This window comes from Hyperoodon ampullatus, assembly GCF_949752795.1.
Source record: "Hyperoodon ampullatus genome assembly, chromosome: 3".
Taxonomy (NCBI): Eukaryota; Metazoa; Chordata; class Mammalia; order Artiodactyla; family Ziphiidae; genus Hyperoodon; species Hyperoodon ampullatus.
In genome coordinates this window covers 157,709,496-157,735,491 of record NC_136916.1, presented here as the reverse complement: position 1 = coordinate 157,735,491, position 25,996 = coordinate 157,709,496, and the positions used below count along the sequence as shown (strand labels likewise).

The 25,996-nt window shown below is 38.1% G+C and overlaps 1 protein-coding gene across 4 annotated transcripts in view; it reads left to right on the top strand.

Annotated features, from left to right (window-relative positions):
- Nucleotides 1-25,996, top strand: part of CEP128 (centrosomal protein 128) — a gene marked incomplete at both ends in the record, with an annotated part of 391,525 nt that overhangs the window by 310,858 nt on the left and 54,671 nt on the right. For 2 of the 4 annotated variants that reach the window (XM_079700919.1, XM_079700917.1), the window contains 2 exons: nt 4,682-4,731; nt 18,447-18,536. In XM_079700919.1, coding sequence (XP_079557045.1) covers nt 4,682-4,731; nt 18,447-18,536 — 140 coding nt within the window. Of the gene's footprint in view, nt 1-4,681; nt 4,732-18,446; nt 18,537-22,978; nt 23,042-25,996 lie in introns of all 4 variants that reach the window. The other 2 variants (XM_079700918.1, XM_079700920.1) reach the window with 2 other exon arrangements.

Genomic DNA, 25,996 nt, shown 5'->3' with positions numbered 1-25,996 from the left:
GCTTCAGGCTCATATAAGCTTGCAGCTTCAGAAGGAGATATTCTTTCCTGGTATCCATATCACTGCTGGCCTTGCTTAGCTTATATGTGCAGGGAGGTAGGGTGCTCTAATTGGCCATTCTGGGTCATGACCTACTTTTGTGGCCAAAGAAGTTAACCCCTTGACTGAAAGTTCACAGGAATCACATGGAAAAGAAGAACATGAAGTTCTCAAAGGGGAGGAATGTGACATGGAGACAAAAACAAAAACAGGTGTCTACTTATACTCTTGATATAAGCTGGGATGAGAGTCAGTGGGGGTGAACAGAAGGGGAGTTTTGTATTTTAAATATCAATTATAGGAATTTCTTGGCAGTTTTTGTTCAGCCATTCAAAATCAAGCATCGCTATTGGTATCAGCTTTTTGGAAGAGCAGCATGACCTTTATGTATTTGAAGAAAACTGAGAACATGATTTTTAAATTGCAGTAATTCTGTGAAGTTCTGAGGGTAGACTGAACTCCTTTACATATATATTTTATCAAATGTGTGAGTTGAGTTTGTCTGTATAAGAGATCCAGTACTCATTATTTATCCAGTTAATTTTAGCTAAGGGGTTTGGTGTTTGCCATACCAAGTTGACTCTGGAGGAACAAGATCAGTTTTCTTTAATGGTTGATAGACCCCACTATCCACCGTTCCAGCTCCACTGTATCATTAAGCAATCTAATTCATTACAAGAGGCTCAGCTCTGAGAACCTCCTAATATCCATAGTGGAGCAAAATGGCCATGTCCACATAGAGACGCAATAGTGATCTTGTGTCTCACAAGTACTTATTTTTTAATTTAAATTTTTAAAATTGGAGTTTAATTGACATAGAATATTGTATTATTTTCAGGTGTACAACTTAGTGATTTGACATTTATATACGTTACAAATTGATCACCACTATAAGTCTAGTAAACATCTGTCATCATGCAAAGCTATTGTAACTTTATTGACAGTATTCCCTATACAGTACATTACATCCCTGTGACTTGCATGTTTTATAACTGGCATTTTGTGCCTCTTATTCCCCTTTACCTATTTCACCCAACCCCATCCCCCTACCCTCAGGGAACACCAGTTTGTTCTCTGTATTGATGAGTCTGTTTCTGTTTTGTTTTGTTTTTTTGTGTGTTTTTGTTTTGTTTTGTTTTTTAGATTCCACATATAAGCGAAATAATACAGTATTTGTCTTCCTCTCTCTGACTTATTTCACTTAATACCCTCTAGGTCCATCTGTGTTGTTACAAATGGCAAGATTTCATTTTTTATGGCTGAGTAATATTTCATTGTATATATGTGCCACATCTTCTTTATTCATTCATGGAGACTTTCTTACACCATATACAAAAATAAACTCAAAATGGATTAAAGACTTTATAAGACCTGAAACCATAAGACTCCTAGAAAACAACATAGGCAGTCAGCTCTTTGACCTAAGTCTTAACGATATTGTTTGGATCTGTCTCCTCAGGCAAGGGCAACAAAAGCAAAAATAAACAAAATGGGACTACATACAACTGAAAAGCTTTTGCACAGCAAAGGAAACCATCAACAAAACAAAAAGGCAACCCCGTGTGTGGGAGAAGACATTTGCAAATTATATGTCCAATAAGGAGTTAATATCCAAATTATATAAAGAACTCACACAACTCAATTTCAAAAAAACAAACAGTCTGTTTTAAAAAATGGGCAGTGGAGCTGAATAGACATTTTTCCAAGGGAGACATACAGATGGCCAACGTACACATAAAAAGATGCTCAACATCACTAATCATCAGGGAAATGCAAATCAAAACCATAATGAGATATCACCTCACACTTGTTGGAATGGATATTATCAAGAAGACAACAAAAACAAGTGTTGGTGAGGATGTGGAGAAAAGGGAACGCTTGTGCACTGTTGGTGGGAATGTAAGTTGGTGCAGCCATTATGGAAAATAGTTTGGAGGTTCCTCAAAAAATTAAAACTAGAACTACCACATGATCCAGCAATTCCCCTTCTGGGTATTTATCTGAAGAAAATGAAAACACTAAATTCAAAAAGATATATGCACCCCCATGTTTACTGAAGCATTATTTACGATAGCCAAGATATTGAAATCATTTATGTCTCACAAATATTGAAAAGAGTTGTACTGAAGATAGAATTACTAAAACTGACTGTTGCTTTGGCCTGTCTGATATCCATACCTCCTCCTTTTGTTAATAGTACCCTGATGTTTGGAAACAGTCCCTCCTGTTCTTCATCCAATCCTTTTGGGATTATCAGTGAAAGCGCTTCATACATTCCCCTGGCCAAGCAGTAGGCAAAAGACCTAAGCTAGTCTCATTAGCTCTTCTCTTTATGGAATTTCATTTTGAGTGGAGTAATGCACAGATTAGTGTTATCCAGTATAAAATGCCCATTAGTTCATGCTACCTACATCCCTACACCCCCAGACCAGTTGTTACTCTCTCCAGAGTCTGGATCCACTTTTCTGTTATCTATTGTTACTAGATGTATCATATTGATAAGTTACTCTTACATCCTTCTAGTAAATTCTGAATGCTTGCTATTCAGTTAGCAGCTGGTTGCTCTCAGTTAGCAAGTGCTGTGTACCAAAGCATCCCCCAATTCCATTTATTCCATAGGTCATGATTCTCTGAGTTGAAGTCGCTACTGGGCTCAGCTGGACAGTTTGGTCTCAGTTGGGCTCCCATCTGAGTCATCCATGCTTCTGGGCATTTGCAGGCTACCAGTTGGGGCAACCTGCAGGGTTTCAGGGGTGGAAAGAATACTGGACCATATGTCTCTTGTCATCTGGCAGGCTGGCCTGGGCTTGTTCAAATGGTAGTGAAAGAGTTCCAAGTGGAAAAGTGAAAATGCATGAGGCCTTTTGGAGCCCTTAATGCAGATTGGCACAGAATTGCTTCTGCTGTCTGTATTCTATTTACCAAATCAAGTCAGGAGGCAAGCCTAGATGCAAGATACATGTGACCTCTTGATGGAAGTAGTTACAATGTTGCAATGCAATTGAGTAAGGATGCAGAAAGAGGAATGATTGAGGGCACTTAATTTACCACACCCCAAGTTGGTTTCTGTACCATATAGCTAAAAATCCTGATGTGCCAACAAAAAAACCTTTAAAAATACACCCTGGGCTTCCCTGGTGGCGCAGTGGTTGAGAGTCCGCCTGCCAATGCAGGGGACACGGGTTCGTGCCCCGGTCCGGGAAGATCCCACATGCCGTAGAGCGGCTGGGCCTGTGAGCCATGGCCTCTGAGCCTGCACGTCCGGAGCCTGTGCTCCACAACGGGAGAGGCCACAGCAGTGAGAGGCCCGCGTACCGCAAAAAAAAAAAAAAAAAAAAAAAAACGCCCTAATACATTGGCATACTCCTGTAACTTTCTTGATGTAACTCTGATTATGGGTGTTTTGGGAGCCAACACCAGCTGTCTACAGATACAGAGCAAAAACTAACTTTCATCCTTAATCCCAGTACACTGTGTTGAGGGGATTGCTTGCCACCCCTCTGTATTTCTCTTAGCTGTGCACTCTCAAAGGGCCATCACCATCAATTATATCATCTACCAGGTCTCCTGAAGTTTCAGGATATTGCCTGCCCAGTTATGACATATACCAGCATGACTTGGTTACCCAGTATATTATTGCTTCCCACTCCATCTAGTAGCACTTGCTAAAAACATTTGCATTTGCCTTTCTGGGGTACATATTGAATTTCTGTACGTTATATTTTCCTTTTATGCAGCACAGCCTTCTTGGTAAGCTATATCAATCACAGAGTAAGGCAAATGCTAATGTTAATGTGCGCTGCTGTAGGTATTTCTTGCCAGTTTTCATCCAAGATCTAACTCAACCCAGCCCTCTTTAGGTTTGTGAGATCTAATAAGATCATAGCACGAGGTGGTATAGCTGCAGGCAGAAAAATCTGCTTGCCAAATTCATTTTCCTTTATAGCAAGTTCATAAATTAGTCTAGGGCACTGAGATACCATGGTTATATGCATGCATTTAGACAGAACTCTCTTCCAGCCACTAATTTCTCTGAGATGGTGCCAGAAGGTTGGTCAGATGTAGCATCAATGCTTCCCACCCTCTCAGTGTGAAATGATAATTAATATGAGTTTACAGTTAAGGTGGTATTCTACTTTCATTAATAACACCCATTATTCCAGGGTGTTTTAATTTGGTTATAAAAATTGACTCTGGAGGTGGAACTTGGCTTGGGAGCTTATTTTAAGAGCAAATGGTTTGTTTCTATTTTTTTCTTTCAAAAGAAAAAAGTTTTGTTGTTGTTTTTTAAAGAAAATTTTGTGTTGCTTTTGAGTTACATAAGCATTAGACCAGATTTCTAAAACATTGGTGTGATTTTGAATTTGTAATTGAGTTGGTCTCATTTTCTGGTATCGCCACCCGACCTAGGACCTCCCAGGGCTTCTTAGCTAGCTTAGGTTTGACAGAATCCAGATCTCTACCGCATCTCACCAGTTGGGATCAGAGGGCATTTCTTTCATGTTGCTTCTTACACTTAAATATATTAAATTCTCTTTCCGGACAACGGTTTATACAAGCTACTGACTAAATCGAGTTTGAAAGTAAGAGGCAATGCATTTTGACATTGTATTTTGATGGATATTTTACTTTCTTATTATAGATCTGCTGGAGGAGACTCACAGAAAAGATGAAGAAATGGAATCTTTGCAGGTAAAGTAAATTCTCCAGTAGGGCAGGTATCTTTGGTTTAAACATTTGTTTTTACTCTATTAGCCTCCATTATTTTCACATTCAGACCACTATGGCAAATGGAGTAAAAATAAATAAATAAATGAAAAGATCTTTGAAACCCAAGTTGGAATTTGCTTCATTTTAGAAGTGTTTGAGAACATTTATAATCTCTGAAAGCAGGAAGCCAACTCAGTCTCTATGCTACTCTTGAAAGGAACCTTTATTCCTTGGTATAGCTTAGTAGGAACTGCAGCATTAGGAAATGAAAGCAACATCTTTACACAGTCCTTTCCCCAAAAGCAGGGCTAATGAATGAGGATGAATTCATGGAATCTACATTTTCAAGTGAAGATCAAAAGTATTCTGACTCCATGAATATCATCTACTAATTACCAACCAACAATATTAACACATATATTGAGCTTATCCTTGTATGCCTCTCCATTCACTCTGGATGTATACACATTTCTTGGACTGGAAAATTGTGTTTGAAAGATTGCACTAGAGTTTTAATTGACATTTCCATGGTATGAGCAATTGATGTTAACTTGACGTCTGACAGAAGTTCTCTCTTCCTTTTACATTGGGCTAGCTTACAAATGGGTAACTCGAGTGTCTATCTTTATTAGGGGAAACAAAATCAGTTATACTCACATGACAGAACCAATTCACTTAACGTCACATTGGGGATTAAGAACAGTAAATACTTTGGACATTTAAAGTTCTTCCTGGGCCTGGAGCTGCAAGGCAAGACTGGAGAGTGATATAATGAGCTGGCTTGAGTGCTTTAGAGGTAGAGATGTTTGCTTCTGGTGAACAAAGGATGGGTTAAGCAAAGCTCAAAGAGCAAGAGAAATGTTCTTTAATTGGGGGTTCTTCTATTTGATGTTGTATCTGGTGAGAGAAAATTGTATAATTGAACTGAAGAATGATTAAGAGGAGTGTAGTTCTGCATACCTAATAAAAGTAGCAAGTGTTAGCCACAATTTGTACAGGTTAAATTCTTTTAACATCTTGTGCTTTATTCAGGTATAAAAAGAAAGTTCAGGGCTTCCCTGGTGGCGCAGTGGTTGAGACCGCCTGCCAATGCAGGGGACACAGGTTCATGCCCCGGTCCGGGAGGATCCCACATGCTGCAGAGCGGCTGGGCCCGTGAGCCATGGCCACTGAGCCCGCGCGTCCAGAACCTGTGCTCCGCAACTGGAGAGGCCACGACAGTGAGAGGCCCGCGTACCGCAAAAAAAAAAAAAAAAGAAAGTTCAGTCTGGGGTTAGGAAAAACATCTCAAGTGTATACTTGCCCTGTCTATCTCTGAGAAATTAATGTCAGCAATGCTTATTGTTATAAAGAGCAAAGGTATATATGTGTACTAATTGTATATAGTGAGAAGGTGATAAAGGCTTTATGATGCATTTTGGTTATGCATTATGTTTACCATTGGCCCCAGAATACCAAAATGAGAATAAGCATATTTATTTAGTACTTAGTACATATCTGGCCTTTTGAAATGGCATCATAAACCTTTTTTTAGTTTATTTCTCTCACAGTATGAATGTTGGAACCAGAAATCCTGTTAAATTTAATAGCCTATGTTGTTTCTTGAATATTTTATTAAGTACTGACAGCATTTTCTACCAAAATGTCCATTGAGTGCCTAGAATGCACCAGCCAACTAACTATGGACATTTAAACATATAGAGTGTCCAACACGATGTCCAACAGCAGAGGAGTTCAAGGTTGGCACTTTGTAGTGGTGATTAGTGCCTAATACTAACACTGTTAAGAACAAAGAAGGAACGTAATGCCTCTCAGAGTGTACAAGCGTGCAGGGACACATCACACAAAGCCTTGTATTTTAAAGACTAGAGGAAAATCCATCGAAAAGTGCCTCCATTCCTGAGTTTCCATATTCAAATATAAATATTACAGGTGATATTTTTGAGAAGATTATTAAAGTGTATAGGTAGAAGTCTTACAATCACAAAATACAACTTTGGGGAGAAAAAGAAAAAATCGTTTTTTAAAAATTATAGCACTGGGCTTCCCTGGTGGCGCAGCGGTTGAGAGTCCGCCTGATGATGCAGGGGACACGGGTTCATGCCCTGGTCCGGGAAGTTCCCACATGACACGGAGCAGCTGGGCCCGTGAGCCATGGCCGCTGAGCCTGCACGTCCGGAGCCTGTGCTCCACAATGGGAGAGGCCACAGCAGTGAGAGGCCCGTGTACCGCAAAAAAAAAAAAAAATTATAGCACTAAGTACTGGATATTGACCACTTTGAGTTTTAAGTCTTGGCTCTGCTTATGATTCACTAGGTAACCCTGAGTAACTTTGCTGTGCCTATTTTCTCATCTGTAATATAAAATCATAAAACTGTCTTCCAGAAGTGTTTAGTGTGGATTAGATAATCTCAGAAGGGAGAGCTAAATATTTCATTACAATTTACAGTGTTAGCAAATCCCCATGTATCCAAATTGAAGTCAATTTTATTTACTCATTATCATCATATAATTATGTATAACAGCCATTCTACATTTAATGTTATCCTCCTTAAGGGTAGGGCGTGTTTATTTATCTCTAAACACTTCCCAGTTCCCTGTAAATAAAAGTTGCTCCATTTACTCATTGAACAAATATTTATTGAGTACCAGTTCTGTGCAAGGCACTGTACTGGGCAAGTTGCTTATGCTAGATAGTTTGTTGCCCTTTATACCAGAATTAATGAAAAAGAATTTTAAATAGATGTTTATAATAAAATATTAAAAAATGATATTAGAGAGGATGTATACATCATTGTGGAAACATATAACAGCACCTATCTTTGGTAGAGATACAGGTAGGTTGGGTGCAAGTATAGGGGGTTGAAGGTGGGTGGGATGAGCAGGGGTGGAGCGGCAATTCAGGTAGGCTTCCTGAAGGAAGCCAATATTTAAATGATAATCAGGAGTTAGCATTGGTGGGTTTGGAGTAAAGGTAAGTTTCAGGCAGTGCAAAGGATATGGGACTGCCTGAGGTAAAAGCATCAATTTCATGTTTAAGGAACTGAAAGGATTTCAGTGTGGTGGAGTATACTGTCTGAGAGAGGAGAGGCAAGACAAGAGTTTGTAAGGTAAACAGAGGTCTAAAGGATCTCATAAAGGAGTTGGAATTTTACCTTTAGTATATGGGAAGCCAGTAAAAGGTTTGAAACAAGAGAACAATGTGATCAAATTTTCATTTTAAACAAGTAACTGGCTTTAAAGTCTAAAACCATTGGGGGCAGGCAAGATTGAAACCAGGGAGGCCAATTAAGCAAGTGTTCGTGAGAATGTTGCCAAGAGTTGACAGTGACTTGGATTGCGTGGTAGCGGAGTGTGTGAAGAAGAATGGGTGGTTTCGTAGTATAATTTAGGATATAAAAATTTAGGGAACTTTTAGATCGTTGGCAAGTATAAAGAAAGGAGTTAAGAATGACTCTTCAGTTTCTTGATTGGGCAATTTCATGGATGGCTGTGCTAGGCCATGAGATAAGGGGAAGTTGATTAGTTCAGTTTTATGGTATTCTGAGTTTGGGTGCCTTGAAACATCCAGGTGGCAATGTCCTATATTGAACTGGACATGCAGAATTTGGTGTCATCAGATCTGGTCTCTGTATCATATAGAGATGATACTAAAAGTCATAGGAGTGGGACTTCCCTGGTGGTCCAGTGACAAAGAATCTGCCTTATGATTCAGGGGACAGGGGTTCGATCCCTGATCAGGGAACTATAGATCCCACATGCCACGGGGCAACTAAGCCCACGTGTCGCAACAACTGAGCTCACATGCCTCAACGAGAGAGCCCACGTGCCGCGAACTACAGAGCCCACACACCCTGGAGCCCTCACACCACAACTAGAGAAAAGCCCATGCACCACAATGAAGAGCCTGCATGCCTCAACGAAGATTCTGAGTGCTGCAACTAAGGCCCGACACAGTCAAAAATAAATAATAAATAAATCTTTAAAAAATAAATAAAAGTCAAAAGAGCAATGAGAACTCCCAGGGAAATATGTAGAACAAAGAAATGAAAACTTAACCCTGTGGAACACCAACACTTAAATAACAGGCTAAGGATGAAAATCCTGCAGAGGAGTCTAAGACCTAAAGAAAATAAATTCTAGAGAGCATAGTGTCATGAAGCTTAACAAATAATATTTCAAAGGGAAAATAATCAGTAAAGCTGAATAAATATTTGTTTAATCCTTGAATCCACTTAGCTAAGGGGTTTAGGTTTTAAAATAAAAATTTATTTTAAAATAAAAAATTGTAATTTCCTATCATATTTATGAAACAAATCATTCACTTTTGTAAATATCCACTAGGTAGCATAATGCCTTTCCATAGTAGGTACTCATTAAATTTCTGTTGACTAAATAAACAAATGAATACCACCCTGCTGGTCTCTTATTTACACAGCACCTATTCCTGGTTCTCTTTAAGGTCTACCCATTAAAAAACAACCACCATCCCTGTCCTAGAGTTCATTTTTGTTTAAAAAACTGGGGGGCGACTTCCAAGTTCTATCATTCCTGTACACACATACACACACACACACAAACACACACATACAGTTACTTTCACTCTCCCTCCTTCTCTCTATCCTGTTCTGCTCTCCCTCCCTCCATGAATGTAGTATTGAAACAAAAGGTCAGCAAGTGAGTAATCTGTCACAAGTGGTAGGAATCTGTGGGGACAGAAAAGGATAAAATGGCGAGGGTGGGGACAGCAGCAGAGAGGAGAGTGTTTTCAATCTTCAGAGGAATCACAAACAATGGAGACAAACATATTGAGTGATTTTTACAATACAGCTGGTAATTACCAAAATTCTTCACTGGAGCTTAACATTGCCTGGCTTTGTGTGTGTGTGTGTGTGCGCGTGTGTGTGTGTGTGTGTGTGACATTCATTTGCAGTTACATTGTGCTGCTCTTCTTAAAAACAAAGTATTGTCTTTGACTATAAATGTGTGGCACAGTATCACAGTCCTATTTGCATATGGGTTTGAGGTACATTGAAACAAGCAAATCCCTTCTTTAATCCGCTGCAGATCAGCTGAAACATTTTAAATAGACACAAAAGTTAATCCATTTTTCCTCACTTTAGTTGAAAAATATTCAGTGACTGACACCTTACTTGTGATGGCTGCTAGTGGTAGGGTTGCTGTTGTTTTTGTTTTTATTTTTTAAATTTCCAGCCTACCTGGCTCACCTTTCATCAGTTTCTTGCTTTCCTTCCCCCGTGTCACTTTGTGAACCCCAGAATGCAAAGCACACTAAAAGAGTATCATGCTTCGTTATGAAAAGCTTCAAAGTGCTACCTATGACAGTCACTTAACAGAGTGTCTGGAATATACATGTGCCCCTCGTCTTCTGCTGACTTACCGTAATCTGGCTTTTGGTTTTATTTTAAATGAGATAAAAACAGATGATTATGAACACTATTTTTGCTATTCATTGTCCTCTTTTACTAGGCCATCTTTAGGTTATTTCGAGGCAGTATTCGTATATATAAATTGGGGACAATAATATTGCTGACTTCATAAAACTGTTGAGAGGACTAACTATGGTTAGAAGTGTATAAACCTTGGTATCTGGCAGGTCCTCCATAAATATGAATTCCACACGCAGACTATTTATTTGCACCTACTATGTACCAAGCATGCTGCATGCTGGGCATTGAAACAGTAAACATCCTTGCCTTCATGAGACCTACCCTCGTGGAGCCACTCCCTCACCGTCTCCTTTCCTCCCCTTTCCCCTCCCTCTTCCTCTCCTCTCTTCCTCTGTCTTCCACTAGGCAGCCATGATTGTGCTAAAGGAAATGTTACATCTTTGGATAGCTACTAAATATAATGAAAAAGTGAAAAAAGTCACAATATGGCAGTAATGAAATTGACTATGTGGGCTACATATGAATATCAGTCTCATTATTTTAAGAGAAAAAAGGGAACATTTTAATTGTAGTATCTATAATCTAAAAGTATTTCTGGACACTTTCTTCAGTATCAGTACTTTCATTTAAAATGAACTGAATCCTTCATTTAATTTTTTAAAATTGGGTTTATGTTCTTTAAAAAAGTAATTTTTTTTTGGAGACATTTCAGAAGCTATGCCCTTGAAGGACATTAAGTGGCACTGTCGACTTATTGTTTTTCAGATGACCTGTAATTATGTTTAATTTCTGTCCTAGACAGCTTTTTAAAAATATATTCTGAGGGCTTCCCTGGTGGCGCAGTGGTTGAGAATCCGCCTGCCTATGCAGGGGACACGGGTTCATGCCCCGGTCCAGGAAGATCCCACATGCCGCGGAGCGTCTGGGCCCGTGAGCCATGGCCGCTGAGCCTGCGTGTCCGGAGCCTGTGCTCCACAATGGGAGAGGCCACAACAGTGAGAGGCCCGCTTACCGCAAAAAAACAAACAAACAAACAAACAAACAAAAATATATATATATGTATATATATATATATATATTCTGAGATCTTCCATTTGAAGGATTTTAGTTTTTTAGAAATGTTTTGGGAGTGGAGGGGCAGGTGTTTGATTTTTGTTTTTGTCATTTAAATAGTGCTTATGCACAAGCATCTGAAGTGAGCTGGAAGGAGAAGATAATCTTTTCCTCAGTCATTACTTCATTTCAGCTACTTATAGAGTAGCCTATGGCAGTGTAGTGTTTTGAAGAAAAAAATAGAACTCGAATTTCTTAGTTCTTTTGGAACAAGTCTAATAAATATTAATATAGGTGTATTACATTATGGAAAAGAATTCCAGTGTAGAGTTGGCAAGTCACATCGTTGGAGATAAACTAGGCAAGAAAAACCACCAAAGACAGAAAACTGACATGGGCAAATAAATTGCCCTGGCAGAGGCTGACAGTATAGAACATTAACTGCTCAGTAATCCCAGTAGACGGCCAGTCCTCCCCTAGTAAGCAACCGTGGGATAAAGTGGGCTAGTGACAGACCAACTGGGTAGTCTCTGTGGCTTTGCTGTCATTCATTTCTGCCTGACTGTAGAATGTCCAAACCTGAATTTTCAAACTAGGTAGTGGTTTGGGGAATTTAGAGATTGTGGGTAGAAAGCAGGGATGGGGTAGCTAAGAGTCCCTGAGTTACTTTGGAAGGAAAAGTGAGGGTGATGTGGGATGCTGCATCCTAACACTGGATCTCCAGAAGAGTTGAAGGATTAGTAAAAGAGATTCTTAAATTTCCCCAGAAATTCTCATTAGCTTGGGAGATACTAAAGTATGTTTTTAGAAGTCCCAATTTGAATAAATTGGTGAACTGGGATTGACTCTTTAAGGCTTTATTCAACTGGAAGGTAAATGCAATATCCTGCTTATCCCTCGGATAATTCCTGAGAGTTATAATGGAACTTCTATAATTCCAGAAACAAAAATGTAATGCATATGTACTTATTCTTCCCAAGATGCAGTCTTCAAAATGTAGGCAAGTCTCTTTGTATCTTTTTCTTTGTCTGATGTATGATTAAAAAATAACGGTCCTAAGCAATGACTTAAAACATGGGCGATTATAGGGGATGGAGGCTTGGGCAACACTTTGCCCCTTTCAGGGCTATGTGACTTAATGGCTCATTAAAATCTCTATTTTCTCAAAAGGTGAAGAGGCTTACCAAGCCTTAAATTTGGTATGAGTTCTCAGCAGAGATAAAACGTTAGCAGTCTGTATTAGGGTCAGGCAGGGTCTCAGCCAATTAGATTTGCACACTTCAATTTACTATGTCAAGAGGCCTCAGGAGAGCAGAGAACCAAGATCAGTAAAATAGATTCCACTTGAAATTTTAGTGATCATTAAATTTTATCACCCTCTTTCACCTGAAATTTGCAACTAAATTTTAATTCCAAACTTATGACAATAAAAATGGAAAATAGAATACCCTGAGAGTGAAGTATTCTTGTGTCTGTGTGTATGGAAGTTGATTGACTAGATTGTTTTCTTTTGAGAATAAAAAATATAAAACTGTGGCTGGTTTTGTTTATCCAAAGAGATGCAAAGCAGAAGTCCTAAAGATTCAGCAGTCTCCTTGAATCAAGCTTCTTAAAAAGCTCCTAAAAAACAGATGCCATTTGGAAACATTTTAAAAATGCAAAGACAAAGTGTCGTCTTTGAACTCAAAAGCCCAGATTTTACCCTGTGACAGAAGGTTTACTAAAAACTCAGTAGTGAAAATGAAATTTGTATGTGTTACAGATTTTGTAAATTGCTGCCACAAGGGGGGAATTTATTTTATCTGTCTCCATATACCATCCCTTTTGCAGTTGACACCATAAAAAGCAACACTTCCAGAAAACATCCCCTGGTACCTTCATCAGAGTCCAAGCTCTGGTTTCCTTGGGCACTGGGCCTGATGTAAAGAACAACTTGCATTTTCTTGTGAAAAATGAAAAACATCTAAGCATGTTATGATGTTTTGCAAGTGTTGAGCTTGTCTGGGAGTTTTTGCCATGTTTCCAGAGTCAACTGTCGCCTTACGATTTAGGGCAATTTCATTTGGGTTGCAGTTTGCGTGATCATTTCAATACCATGCTCCATAACGTGTATCTGCTTGTTCTTCTCCTGTCACATTCCTAAATGGGCCTCAAACTTTGGACAACTAACCATGTGTCTTAGTCCCTTCGGGCTGCTATAACAAAAATACCAGAGACTGAGTGGTTTAAACTAGAAACGTTTGTTTCTCACAGTTCTTTTTTATAAATTTATTTATTTTACTTATTTTGGACTGTGTTGGGTCTTTGTTGCTGCGCTTGGGCTTTCTCTAGTTGCAGTGAGCAGGGGCTACTCTTCGTTGTGGTGCGCGGGCTTCTCATTGCAGTGGCTTCTCTTGTTGCGGATCACGGGCTCTAGGTGCGTGGGCTTCGGTAGTTGCGGCACATGGGCTCAGTAGTTGTGGCTCACGGGCTCTAGAGTGCAGGCTCAGTAGTTGTGGCACACAAGCTTTGTTGCTCTGTGGCATGTGGGAATCTTCCCAGACCAGGGCTTGAGCCCATGTCCCCTGCATTGGCAGGCGGATTCTTAACCACTGCGCCACCAGGGAAGTCCCGTTTCTCACAGTTCTGAAGGCTGGGAAGTCTAAGATCAAGGCAGATTCATTACCTGTATTCAGTATTTATGTTGGCAGATTCAGATTCAGTATCCGGCCTGCTTCCTGGTTCACAGCAGACAGAGAGAGCGCTCTGGAGTCTCTTTTATAAGGGCATGATCCTTTCAGGAGGACTCCACCTCTGACCTAATCCCTTCCCAAAGGCCCCACCTCCTAAAATCATCACATTGGAGATTAGGATTTCAATCTATGAATTTTGGGGAGACACAAACATTTAGGCCATAACATTGTGTTCTCTATATTGTCTTCCATCTCCTGATAACAGTGACAGTTGTGAAAAGCAATATTTTAAGTAATGACTGTGATGTACAACAGATTTGGAAATAAATGCTCAGCAGTAATATATGTCTGGGTGAAACAGTTTCTGCTGACTCATAAAACAAATCTCTGAGGTTCAAAGTATTAATAGGAGATCATCGAAAGAAACTGTAGTTCTCACTTCAAGGGCTATCTCCAATTCCCATCCCTGGCTGATCTTCCAGGATATAAAGAAACAGAGAATTTCCCCAGTCTGGGATCTTGGAAACTCACTAATGTTATGTTTCAATCTATTAACAAATACTTATTTAGCATTTGTTAATTCCTGTCAAGATTGTGCTAAATCAACCCCAAAGGGTGATGATCTGTACATTAGAGAAGAAAAAATCACCCTCTGTCTTGTTAATGAATGATATTAATAGCTACCAGACAATTCTTTTGTGTCATACACTGCTAAAACTTCTAAATGTATGTAATTTATTCCTTGCAACAATTCTATAAATAGATACTTTTATTCTCATCTTACAGATAAAAAAGCTAAGGCACATAGCTTGCTCAGCCAGTTAGTGGCCAGGCTGGTACTTGTGTTAGAATTCACTTGTCTTCTGTGCAAATGTGCTTAAATGCCTTGTGAGCTTATGGAGAACAGAATTTCTTCACTTTTTTTGTTTGTTTGTTTAGGTTCCTGGCATTTCTTTAAACGTTCCTTTAAATTTCTTCTATTTTTTTTCTATGAGAATGATTTGTTAATAAACATATTAAGCATTTAGTGTGGTAAAATGCTAACTGAACTCCTACTTCCTCAAGAAAAATACTATAAGAAGCTAAATAATTTTGAGAGAGTGCATTAAATAAGTCAGGCGACACTGGGGTCTTAATAGTAGTGAAACTTCTTCCTGCCTTTCTATAACTTTAAAACTATTTATAAACCCTTAGGCTCTAAGCTCACATGTATATGGTGACTGGACAGTGTTATATGTATATTTAGCTATTGGCATGTGAGAAAGATTTTAATTCCTGGTGCAAGATTATGAAGAATCCAGTAATTTTGAACACTTCTAGGGAGGAGAAGGGATCATTTTTCTTTTTCAGTTCTGCACCTTTTCTTTTTGCTTATTCATCATGTTTTAAATAAACAGACTGAAGAAAGTTGTTATTAAAGCCCTCCTTGGGCTTCTTCAATTTCAGTTTTAAACCAGGTTCAAAATATTCTGGCAAAAATTAAAGGCAACATTGAAAACGTTTGCATAAATTTTAAATTGTGCAAAAGGTGATAAAACTAAACTGAGCTGAAAGAATGACTAATAAGCATCTCCTCTTATATCTTTGTCTTTTTATCATACTCAGTGATTATTTTGGTTTTAAAAAATTATTTCTAAAGTGCATTCCTTTTCCAGAGTATCTGCATTACACTTACTATTCTAAGTTTAATTTGTTCGAAGTTTAATGTTTACTTTTAAAAGTGTGAAGGCTTATTAGCATGCTAATAAATAACATTTAATGTCTGTTAACAATGTTTCTATATTTGCCCATAAAATGAAATAGAAAAATACTACCTGCAAGGGACTCCATGCCTTTACTACATTCTGGTGGTAATTGAAATCCCTGATGCTCATTTCATTGTTAGAAAGAACTAATAAATTTGTCACGAATGGAACAGGGGTGGAGGAAAGAGGCCATTTATGAGCTCAGTGATGAAACTAATCTCCTGCCGCTCAGATCTAAAAGAACTGGGAGACCAGCACAATAGAGGTGCCATTTAACTGTATAACAAACATCACCGCTAATTAAGTGTAGATCTTTGCTCTCCTTTATCCTTTCTTCTGCTCTTTCCCCAGTGGTATTGACTGTGTGTGTTTCAGCTGGCCTAATGTCAGACCCAGAAGTCAGAGGGAGTTGCAACTTACTTAAGAAAGGCATATGCCAAAAATATAATCTTTTTTTATTATATACTGAAATAAATATGAAAATGTGTACAAATAATGGTTTTTATTTGAACATTAAATTTTGTTGTGATATAGTATGTGTTTTGTTACACTGTCACATGACATCTGTTAAAAATAAGGTTTTGGAATGCTCTTCTGGCATGTGTAATTTTGAGAAAAGGCTGCAGAACAGTTTTCCAGTATATCCTCTAACCTCTACCACACACATAAAAATAGCCCTGGTGGTAATATTGGCATTTATTGGCTATTTGCTCATAAAACTGCTCTGTCCACATATGGTAGTTCCACTACTCCATTTTGTCAACATATTAAATAAACAAACACACACATTTTTTTTAATGTGACCTTTTATTTGTCTTTCAGAGTTAATGTAGACTCCTTTGAGTCAGGTGGACCTGGATTACAGTCTAACTGCCAACATTTAATCACAATGTACAATACAATACATATATCTTTGAAGTCTGTTTCTCTGACTTAAATGAATGAAGTTAGTAATTTTCACCGTTGAGAGTTTTTGTGAGCATTAAATGAGAACATATGTGAGAAGCACCCAATACAACTTTTGCAAATAATAAGCTTTTAATAAATGGTGTTGATTTTTATGATACTGGTAATTTAAAGGAAAGTTTTCATTAACAACCACGACACACATACCACTGTCCCTTTTGTTCCTTAAACTAAGCAAAGTCTTTCCTGTCCCAGGACCTTTGCCTTTGCCACTCCCTCTCTCTGTAATGCTTTTCCCTTAACTCTTTCGGTGACAGCTCTTTTTCATCCTTTAGATTTCAGCTCAAATGTCACCTCTTTGTGAGAACTTAACCTGATCAACCTGTCTAAAGCAAACCTCTGCCCTTACCCCCCATCATAGCTCCTGGGTGTCTTCTTTATTTATGTCCTTGTCTTCTCCTTTAGAATGTAAGCTCCACGAAGGCAGAGAGACCTTATCTTTCTTGTTAATAACTGTGTACCCAGTGTCTATCATAGTGTCTGTGTCAGTAAACGTGGATGAATTAATTAAATGAATAAATGAGTGGGAGGGAGGAGAAAGAAAGGAAGGAAGCAATGATGTAGGGAAAGAAATTGGAAGGAAAGAAAAAATAATGGATAAAAGGAATAAAGGACAAAAGGAAGAAACGTATATGGCCTGAGGAATGGTTTATATTCTGGGCCTATGTATTTATGCACATACAACTTTTAAACTTTGCTTTAAAGTTTAAAAGTTGGGTAAAAATTTTCTGGTTCTTATTTTAGTTTCTTATCCCTGGTCAGTATGTCTTGCCTTATCCTCTGCTTCCAGAAACATACAGGGTTTCCTACAGGGTGACCTCTGTGAGGCCGGAAGTAATTCTTATAGAACACCAATATCTTAGAAAAGGGGGTTACCAAACTTCCTGTAAAGGACCAGTATCTAAATATTTTCACTTTTACAGCCATATGCTCTCACCCAACAACTCACCTCTGATGTCATAGAATGAAAACAACCATAGACAATATGTAAAGAAATGAGTGGGCTATGTTCCAATAATACTTTATTTATGGAAAATGAAATTTGAATTTCATGTAATTTTCACATCATGATTATTCTTACTTTGACTTTTTTTTCAACCACACAAAAATGTAAAAACCATTCTTAGCTGATGGACCTATAAAAACATTCAGCATGTTGGAGTGACCTACTGTCGTACTTTGCTGAACCCTGCCTTGGAATGAACTACAGTTTAATGGTTATCTGTCTCAAGAATGTTTGTCATTTGAAAGATGAATTGGATTGGGGAGAGTCAAAGAGTAAATTTTTGAACTCTTCCTCAAAGAATAAATTTCTGTTGGTAGAATTTTAAATAATTTTGCAAATAGAAGGAAACTATAATTTTGGGTAATCAGTCAGACCTTCCTGAACTCCTAAAACCACACTCCATTAGTGGGCCATTATCCACAGGTAAGGTTGTGAGTGTTAAAAGTAGCTTTCATTACTGGCTAAAACTGCCCAGGTGCGTCTGTTAACAAGCTCACATCTTATTTATTCCTTCCTTCATAGACTTTGGAATTTAGGATCAGTTACTTCCTGGGATGATTTTGAAAGCCAGACAATTGGAGATATTTTGAAATGAATCACTATTCTTTATTTATAATCCTGAAGAGTAAAGTGTTTTAAATTTCAAATAATGATTTCCCTAAAATTTGTGACCTTAGTTGGGTAAACAGTTATTTGGAGGAACATTTGAAAGGTTCTTTAAAAATCATTAGAAATTATTATGGTCCTATTGGTGTCATTTTTATAGCTATTACTATTTATAGTGCTTTAAGTAGACAATAGAGCTTTCCAACTCTTTTTCTTTACTCACATCTCTCTTAAACAGCCAAGGGTACTATTTAAAATGCCACCTTCGGAAGATGCTAGTCAGACTGCAATGAGAAATCAGAATGAAGCTCAATTTGAAGAAAAAGCAGTTAAGTATTTCATAGGTAAAATATTTAGGATATTTGGAACTGAATAGTCAAAATACATCTGCTTTACTTCAGGGCATACAGGGTAAGTCAGCCTTCAGGTATGCTTCCCAGAAGTTCAACTGAAAACTAAGTCGTTGGGTTTTTTCTCTCAGTTTTTGTAGATACTAAGAATAGTGCACCATTGATTATCAGTGTACATATAATCTAAGGCTAGTTTTAAATCCTTTAATCACCTTTCCCTTTCTACCTGTACTTGTGTATTACAAAGTGGAGGTTAGTAATAGTTCTAAGCTGAGTCAAACTGAATGAGGAAGCAAGAAAAGCCTGAGTTATGTCAGCCAAATACATTATTTTAAAACAATCTGTCCATTCCTTGATTATTCATTCTGAGCAGCAGCCTCCCTCTTTGTATAGAATGGTGAGAGATAACTGTACGCAGTAGCCCGCAGAAGGAATATGGGAATGAGGGTGAAAAGGAGAGTATCTAATATAATATTCCTTATGTTTTAATTCCTGAAAAGAATTGAGTAAATGACGTTCCACGTAAATTAGGATGTGGATTATTGGAATTACAATTAAATTCCCAAGGTGGACTGTTTGCTGTTGCCATTTAATGACTCAGCCATGTGACATGCACAATAGTCAACAATCAAGTGTTGCAATTCAAATATTCAAGAGGAAGGAGCTTGGGACAAAGGGTTCTGTGATTATATGTGTTTCCTTGTGAACATGCTTCACTTGGAAACCCAAGAGATGTGTACACTTGAGGGAAACCAAGGAGATGTTAGCCTCAGGGAGTCTCATTAGATCAGCTATGTTTGGTGGCAGTCAGATACACACCCTGAAAAAAAAAAAGCACACCCAGTTGTTTTCCACAAGTTATGCATGACACAGATCTACTCATAAATTATGCCATAATCACCACTGCACTATGATTTGCATAAGAGTTCAGAGCATATTCAGCTGATATATGACAGGCCTCACAACTGGAGACATGTACTTTATTTCTTAAGGTGTAAATCCTTGAAAAAAAATATGGTGTGTTGGGTTCTGGGTTGTTAGCTTTTTCCCCTGCTACTCAACTCCTGTTCCTGCATCTCTTTTGGGGACAATCTTTGAAATTACATTGGTTATCATTTGCATTACCCCTAACCACGATCATAGCCTTTATATTATCTGCAAATAACTTTTAGGTGTTCTCCAGTCTGGATGTCATTCACTGAACTTTTGTTACCTGTTACTAGCAGTTTCACTGTGGAACTGAGCAGTACCAGCAGAAAGATAATTCTGGCTTTTGCCCTTCATTTGGGTTGCAGTCTTATCCTATAGGCGCACACCTATGCACCGTATTACATTATGCATTAAAGAAGAAACTTACAGTGATTCTTCATTTTAAAGGGGGGCAGGGGGAAGAAACCTCATTGCCTTGCTTTGTGTTCTAAAATATAAAGGGTAAATCTGAGGTTTTTTGTTTTTTTTTTTTTGGTATGAGTTTCGTACTGTTGACTAGAAATGCTTACAGGGATTTCAAGCAAAATCCTTACCTAGGCTTTCTGGCTGCATTTTCCAGTGTGAAATCTGTTCAAACAAACCAACAGAGCCCCATTTCCATGCTTTCTCTTCATTTTCCTCCTTCACCCCACTTGTATTCCCTGCTCCGCAAACCCATGTACACATCCCACTTCAGTGTAAGTGCAACCTCAGCCTTTCCTGAATAGTACTGAATGGAAGTGCAGTAGTCAGCAACGGCCTCATAACAATACCACAAAACAAACCGCTAGCCTGAGAATACAGCAGAAGAAAGCTACAGAAGCAAAACTGGCTGCCTCAGGTCCCTATCTGGCAATGGTAGTGGATGAGAGAACAGATCAGAAATGTGGAGCACACACTTCGGCTTTGTTCTTAAATTTTGTCATTGTGGGCTTCCCTGGTGGCGCAGTGGTTGAGAGTCCGCCTGCCGATGCAGGGGACACGGGTTCGTGCCCCGGTCTGGGAGGATCCCACATGCCGCGGAGCGGCTGGGCCCGTGAGCCATGGCCACTGAGCCTGTGCTCCGGAGCCTGTGCTCCGCAAGGGGAGAGGCCACAACAGTGAGAGGCCCGCCTACCGCAAAAAAAAAAAAAAAAAAAAAAAAAATTTTGTCATTGTTTCTGCTTCTGATTTTCCAGTCCCCAAGTGAAAAGTAGATAACAAGGATCATTACTAGGCTAGGAAATAATACATACCTTTAAACTGGCTTTTCTTGATAAGTCAAATGTTGGGTTTTCTTATTGACGACTTTTTAGGTAAAATCCTGATGCCTTATTGTGGTTTTCTTTTCAGCATTTCTGTTTTGTTATTTTGAACCCTGAGGTAGATTATTTGAAAAAGGCACATAAGCAGCTAGTGAAATGAATTAACAGAGATTGACCGGAAATATCTAATGATAGCTAAATTGGACACCAGATGATGGGAAACCACTGCATGCTGCCCTAATGTCATTCATTCTAGTTTTTTAAAATATAGAGTAACTTTGACTTTTAATAGATAACATGCAATTTTATGTACAGATCTTTGACTTATGTGTGTATTCAAAGCCAACTTACGCTATATTTTTAACCTTTTTTTGGTGTTGCAACATTGAGGTTGTTTACGATTTTTATCTATTTTGTTTTAATTTTTTAGAATGACCCTATGAAACACTGATCTTTTTTTGAGGTGGTTAATAAAAGCCTTTTCCTTTTCTTTCATTTTAATATCTTGAAGTGTGGAAAAGAATATATTTGAAATTATTTCTAACTCTTTGAATTATTTAAAAAATGATTGACAATTTGTTAAATGTAATGGGTTGTCATGTGGAAATGCATAGAGGAAAAATGCATTTCATTTTATAACCTTCATGTACGAAACAGCAGGTAAAGTGTGAGTGTTGATTAAACCAAGATAACATTGACAGGAAAAATGCCCTGCAGTGGTCTCTCTGGGTGAATCTGAGTGGATTTTTCTTCCAGAAAACAGGCTTTGTGCATTTAGAACAGTGATGAGAGGGAGACCTCACTGTGGGAAATTATATGTTCATCATGGCCCTTCAGTACAGAGAAGTTTCCAGAATTAGTCTATCTTGTAATGTTTCTTAGACTTGGAAGCAGTAGAGACTTTCATTATACTTTTACGCCAGTATTGTACTTTTTTTATATGCTAATGGATGTATTTAAAGCGTTCTTGGAAAATGCTGCATCATTGTGATAAAGTCACTAGACCTGTACAGCTCTACTTATCAGGGGGAGAAAACTCTGAGTATTCAGACCTGTGAGCCTCTATTTCATCTCTTAGATTGGATGGATGAATCAATGTGGCTAGTTGATTGCCTCAGTTGAGTCAAATAAACAGTTAATGACCAAGGATTCAGATACCAACTCTCCACTTAGCGTTCATTTCCCAACAGCCTACAAATATGTTCCCATCTCCAGTGATACTAATGAATTTGCTTTGGTTTATTCATAAACTCTAATGTATGCCCCATTGTGACCAGGTAGCAAAGGAATATATACAGCTCAAGACAGGTTACTAACCTCATGATAAAAAGTTAAAATACATTTTTTTATAGTGCATGTGCTATTGTCCTTCCCAAAAATATAACTCACCTTACTCGATCTGTCAAGCCCAGAATAAATTAAAATGTGATTTCTAGCATTATTGTTTTCATTTAGAAATGGTATGTAATATTCACACTGATAATAATAGCTAGTACTCTTCATTGTTACTCAAGGACTATGCAGTGACTATATGTATAATCCTTAAGAGTAAACATTAAAATAATTGTTGCCATTTTAGGTTTTTCTTAGACTTTCCCCATCTTAGATAGCACTAAAAAATAGTGGGAAAGGGACTCTCCAATCACAAAAAACCTGGTAACGATAAAACATTTTTTTTTTCCCTGAGAGCTTTTTTCTTCAAAACATTTGAAGGAAATTTCTCCTCCAATTTTTAACCTTCCACTCCCCATTGTTTCTTTCCTTGTTATCCAGAAATATTTCATACAGGAGAAATAAATAGATTTGGTCTAATAAAATAGTTTATTTGGTGTAATAAAATAATTTATTTAAAATAAATTATTTGGTCTAATAAAATAATTCTTACATCTTATTTCAAGTGTTTTTATTTGGAGTAAAAGCACTTGGAGGCCCATGGGTGGGTTTCAGAGAGTCTGCAATTCCCCTAAAAGTATATACAAAATTCTGTGTATTGTGTATAGTGTACATTTTCCTGGGGAAAGGATTCTCAAAGTCCATGGCTACAAAAATAAGAACCACTGATTTATTAAAACCACCTGAAATCTCATGATTATACTGAGAGTGTCTTCATTACTTCATTACTTCTGTCTTCCTCCTCTACTCCTCTCACCTACTCTCCCCCCTTTCAATATCCTAGCAATTCTTTTCTTTTTGGGATCTAACCTTAGGAGTGTGTGTGTGATGGGAGAGGAGGGAGAGTACTGAACCTGCAGGCCGAGCTTGAAGATAAAGTCTGTTGAAATGAAAATTGAAGGTTAAACAGCAACAACAAAACACTACAGTTGCAGTTATAGTAAGAGTGGGAGAGGATAGGGAGCATATATTTTGGTATAATTATATATTCATTCCAGGACGTATACTGGCATGTGTTTTCATAGACTGTATCAGTGCCACAATATTGGCTTAAGTTATTGTCTATTTTAATGATAAGAACATGAGCAGAAGTATGCAACTCTTTTGTTAGAGAATAGGGATTTGCAGTAGCCTAATTCTTTTATATACAGAATTATAGTAACTAATCTTGTCTGCCAAAAAAGAAGTCAACTTCAACCATTTAAATTTCACAATACATTTCTTAAATTGATACAGCTACTATGGAGAACAGTATGGAGGTTCCTTAAAAAACTATAAGTAGAACTACCATACGACCCAGCAATCACACTACTGGGCATATAACCTGAGAAAACCATAATTCAAAAAGAGTCACGTACCACAATGTTCATTGCCTCACTATTTACAATAGCCAGGATGTGGAAGCAATCTAAGTGTCCATCGACAGATGAATAGATAAAGATGTGGCAGATATATACAATAGAATATTACTCAGCCATAAAAAGAGTTATTTGTAGTGAGGTGGGTGGACCTAGAGTCTGTCATACAGAGTGAAGTAAGTCAGACAGAGATAAACAAATACTGTATGCTAACACATATATGGAATCTAAAAAAAAAAAAAAAGGTTCTGAAGAACCTAGAGGCAGGATAGGAATAAAGACGCAGACATAGAGAATGGACTAGAGGACATGGGGAGTGGGAAGGGTAAGCTAGGACGAAGTGAGAGAGTAGCATGGACACATATACACTACCAAACGTAAAATAGACAGCTAGTGGGAAGCAGCCGCGTAGCACAGGGAGATCAGCTCGGTGCTTTGTGACCACCTAGAGGGTGGGATAGGGAGTGTGGGAGGGAGATGCAAGAGGGAGGGATATGGGGATATATGTATACAGATAGCTGATTCACTTTGTTATACAGCAGAAGCTAACACACCATTGTAAAGCAATTATACTCCAATAAAGATGTTAAAAAAAAAGCAAGTTAATAAGTTCATAAAGATTAGGAGTAGTTTCTTTTTATTTATGGCCTACAATTAAGGCCAAAAAAACAGCAATTTAGACTGAGCTCACTAATTGGCAACAATGACTGGTATCCTATTAGCTGTTGTTGATTGGCAAATTGAATTATTTAAATTCAGGCTAATGAACTGAATTTCTTGTTTCCCTAATTTTCTCATTTTCTTAACATATATATTTTTCATTGAAAGCTATCTCAGTACCATTTTGGAATGGAGTAGATTATAGACAGACATAAGTAAATTGTATTGAAATAGATTATTGATCTTTATATTTTAACAAAATTGAGATTTTTTGACCATTTGCGTTTTAGCCTTATAGACTAGGCATATGTTTCAGTCAGCTGGGACTGCTATAACAAATTATTGTAGCCTGGGTGGCTTAAACAGCAAACATTTATTTCTCACGATTCTGGAGTCTGGCAAGTCCAAGGTCGAGGTGCTGGCAGATTCGGTTCTTGGTAAGGGACCTCTTCCTGGCTTGTAGATGGCCATCTTCTCCTTATTCCCTTACCTGGCAGAGAGCAGATAGAGAAGCAAGCATTCTTGTGTCTCTTCTTATAAGGGCACTAATCCCATGAGGGCTCGATCCTCATGACCTGGTTACCTCCCAAAGGCCACATCTCCAAATGCCATCACATTAGGGATTGGGGTTTCAATGCATGAATTCTGAGTACACAAACATGTAGTCCATGACAGTGCATATTTAAAATCCTGTAACAAATATTTAAGTAAAATGAAGACACTAATACATAAATTATATCAGTTTATCTTTACCAAACAGTGTGCTATGAATTAAAATGGAATTTAATTCAGTTGTACTATTTTGGCATCATACGATATCACCGATTTCAAACCAGCTGTATGTGTGCTTTTAAAATATACTAATTCTAAATACTATGAGCCCCATAGGTACATGGTGTGGGGAAAACTTAAGGCCCAAATAGTGGCTGTAGATATTTTCAGCCTTCCAAGATGGTTCATATAAATGCGATACTGCCCAAAGACTGTCTAATGAGGTTCTGTTCAGTCTGCAAGTGATGATAACACTTTGCTGAATGATTTTGTCCCAGATGCACTGTGAATAAGATGCCTGGTAAGAACAGATCAAAGCCCCCTTGAGGCATTATATGCATTTATTACGAGCTACTCAAATGTGACAGTACACAAGTCACCAATAAAATAGCAGTTATTTTATGAAAATTATGGGGGCGAGGGTGAGGTTCTCTCAAGTATGCCAACAAAATGTAATTAAACAGATTATATTGCTAAAAACAGTCTGCTTTGGGCTGATTTTGCATAATATATTCATTTAGCTTGTGCCCACATAGCCAAATATTTAAAGGGGCAGAAATGTTCAACCCAGTTTCGCAGTCTGAGGGTTGAAGGCTGGGTTGCAGAAGTCCTCAAAGGCAAGGCCTCTGCGTGTTAGGTGAAGCTGGGAGAATGCAGGGCACACTCCTAAGTGTCATGGGTCTCAGTCAGTCTCTGTACGGTCACAGAGATCTGAGCTGAATGGCCCTCTGCCCCATTTTCCTTCCTTTCCCTCTTAGCACAATTTAATTTTTAAAAATCCAGATTTTATATATATCCTCCAACTACTTAAAATGAAAGAATAGAAAGAAAAATGGCCTTGACCCTCGTAAAAAGGATGGCTTTGCACTTCCTTGAATTTTCACTCTCTCTCTCAAGTCAGCTTTTTTTTTTTTTTTTTTTTTGGTAAAAACTTTTAGTATGTAGCTGTTAGCTCTGGGAAGAGTTGAGAACACAGCTGTTGGATTGAGAATGAAACCATTCTTAATCATTTAGCTTTTAAAGCGATATTATCAATGACTCTTT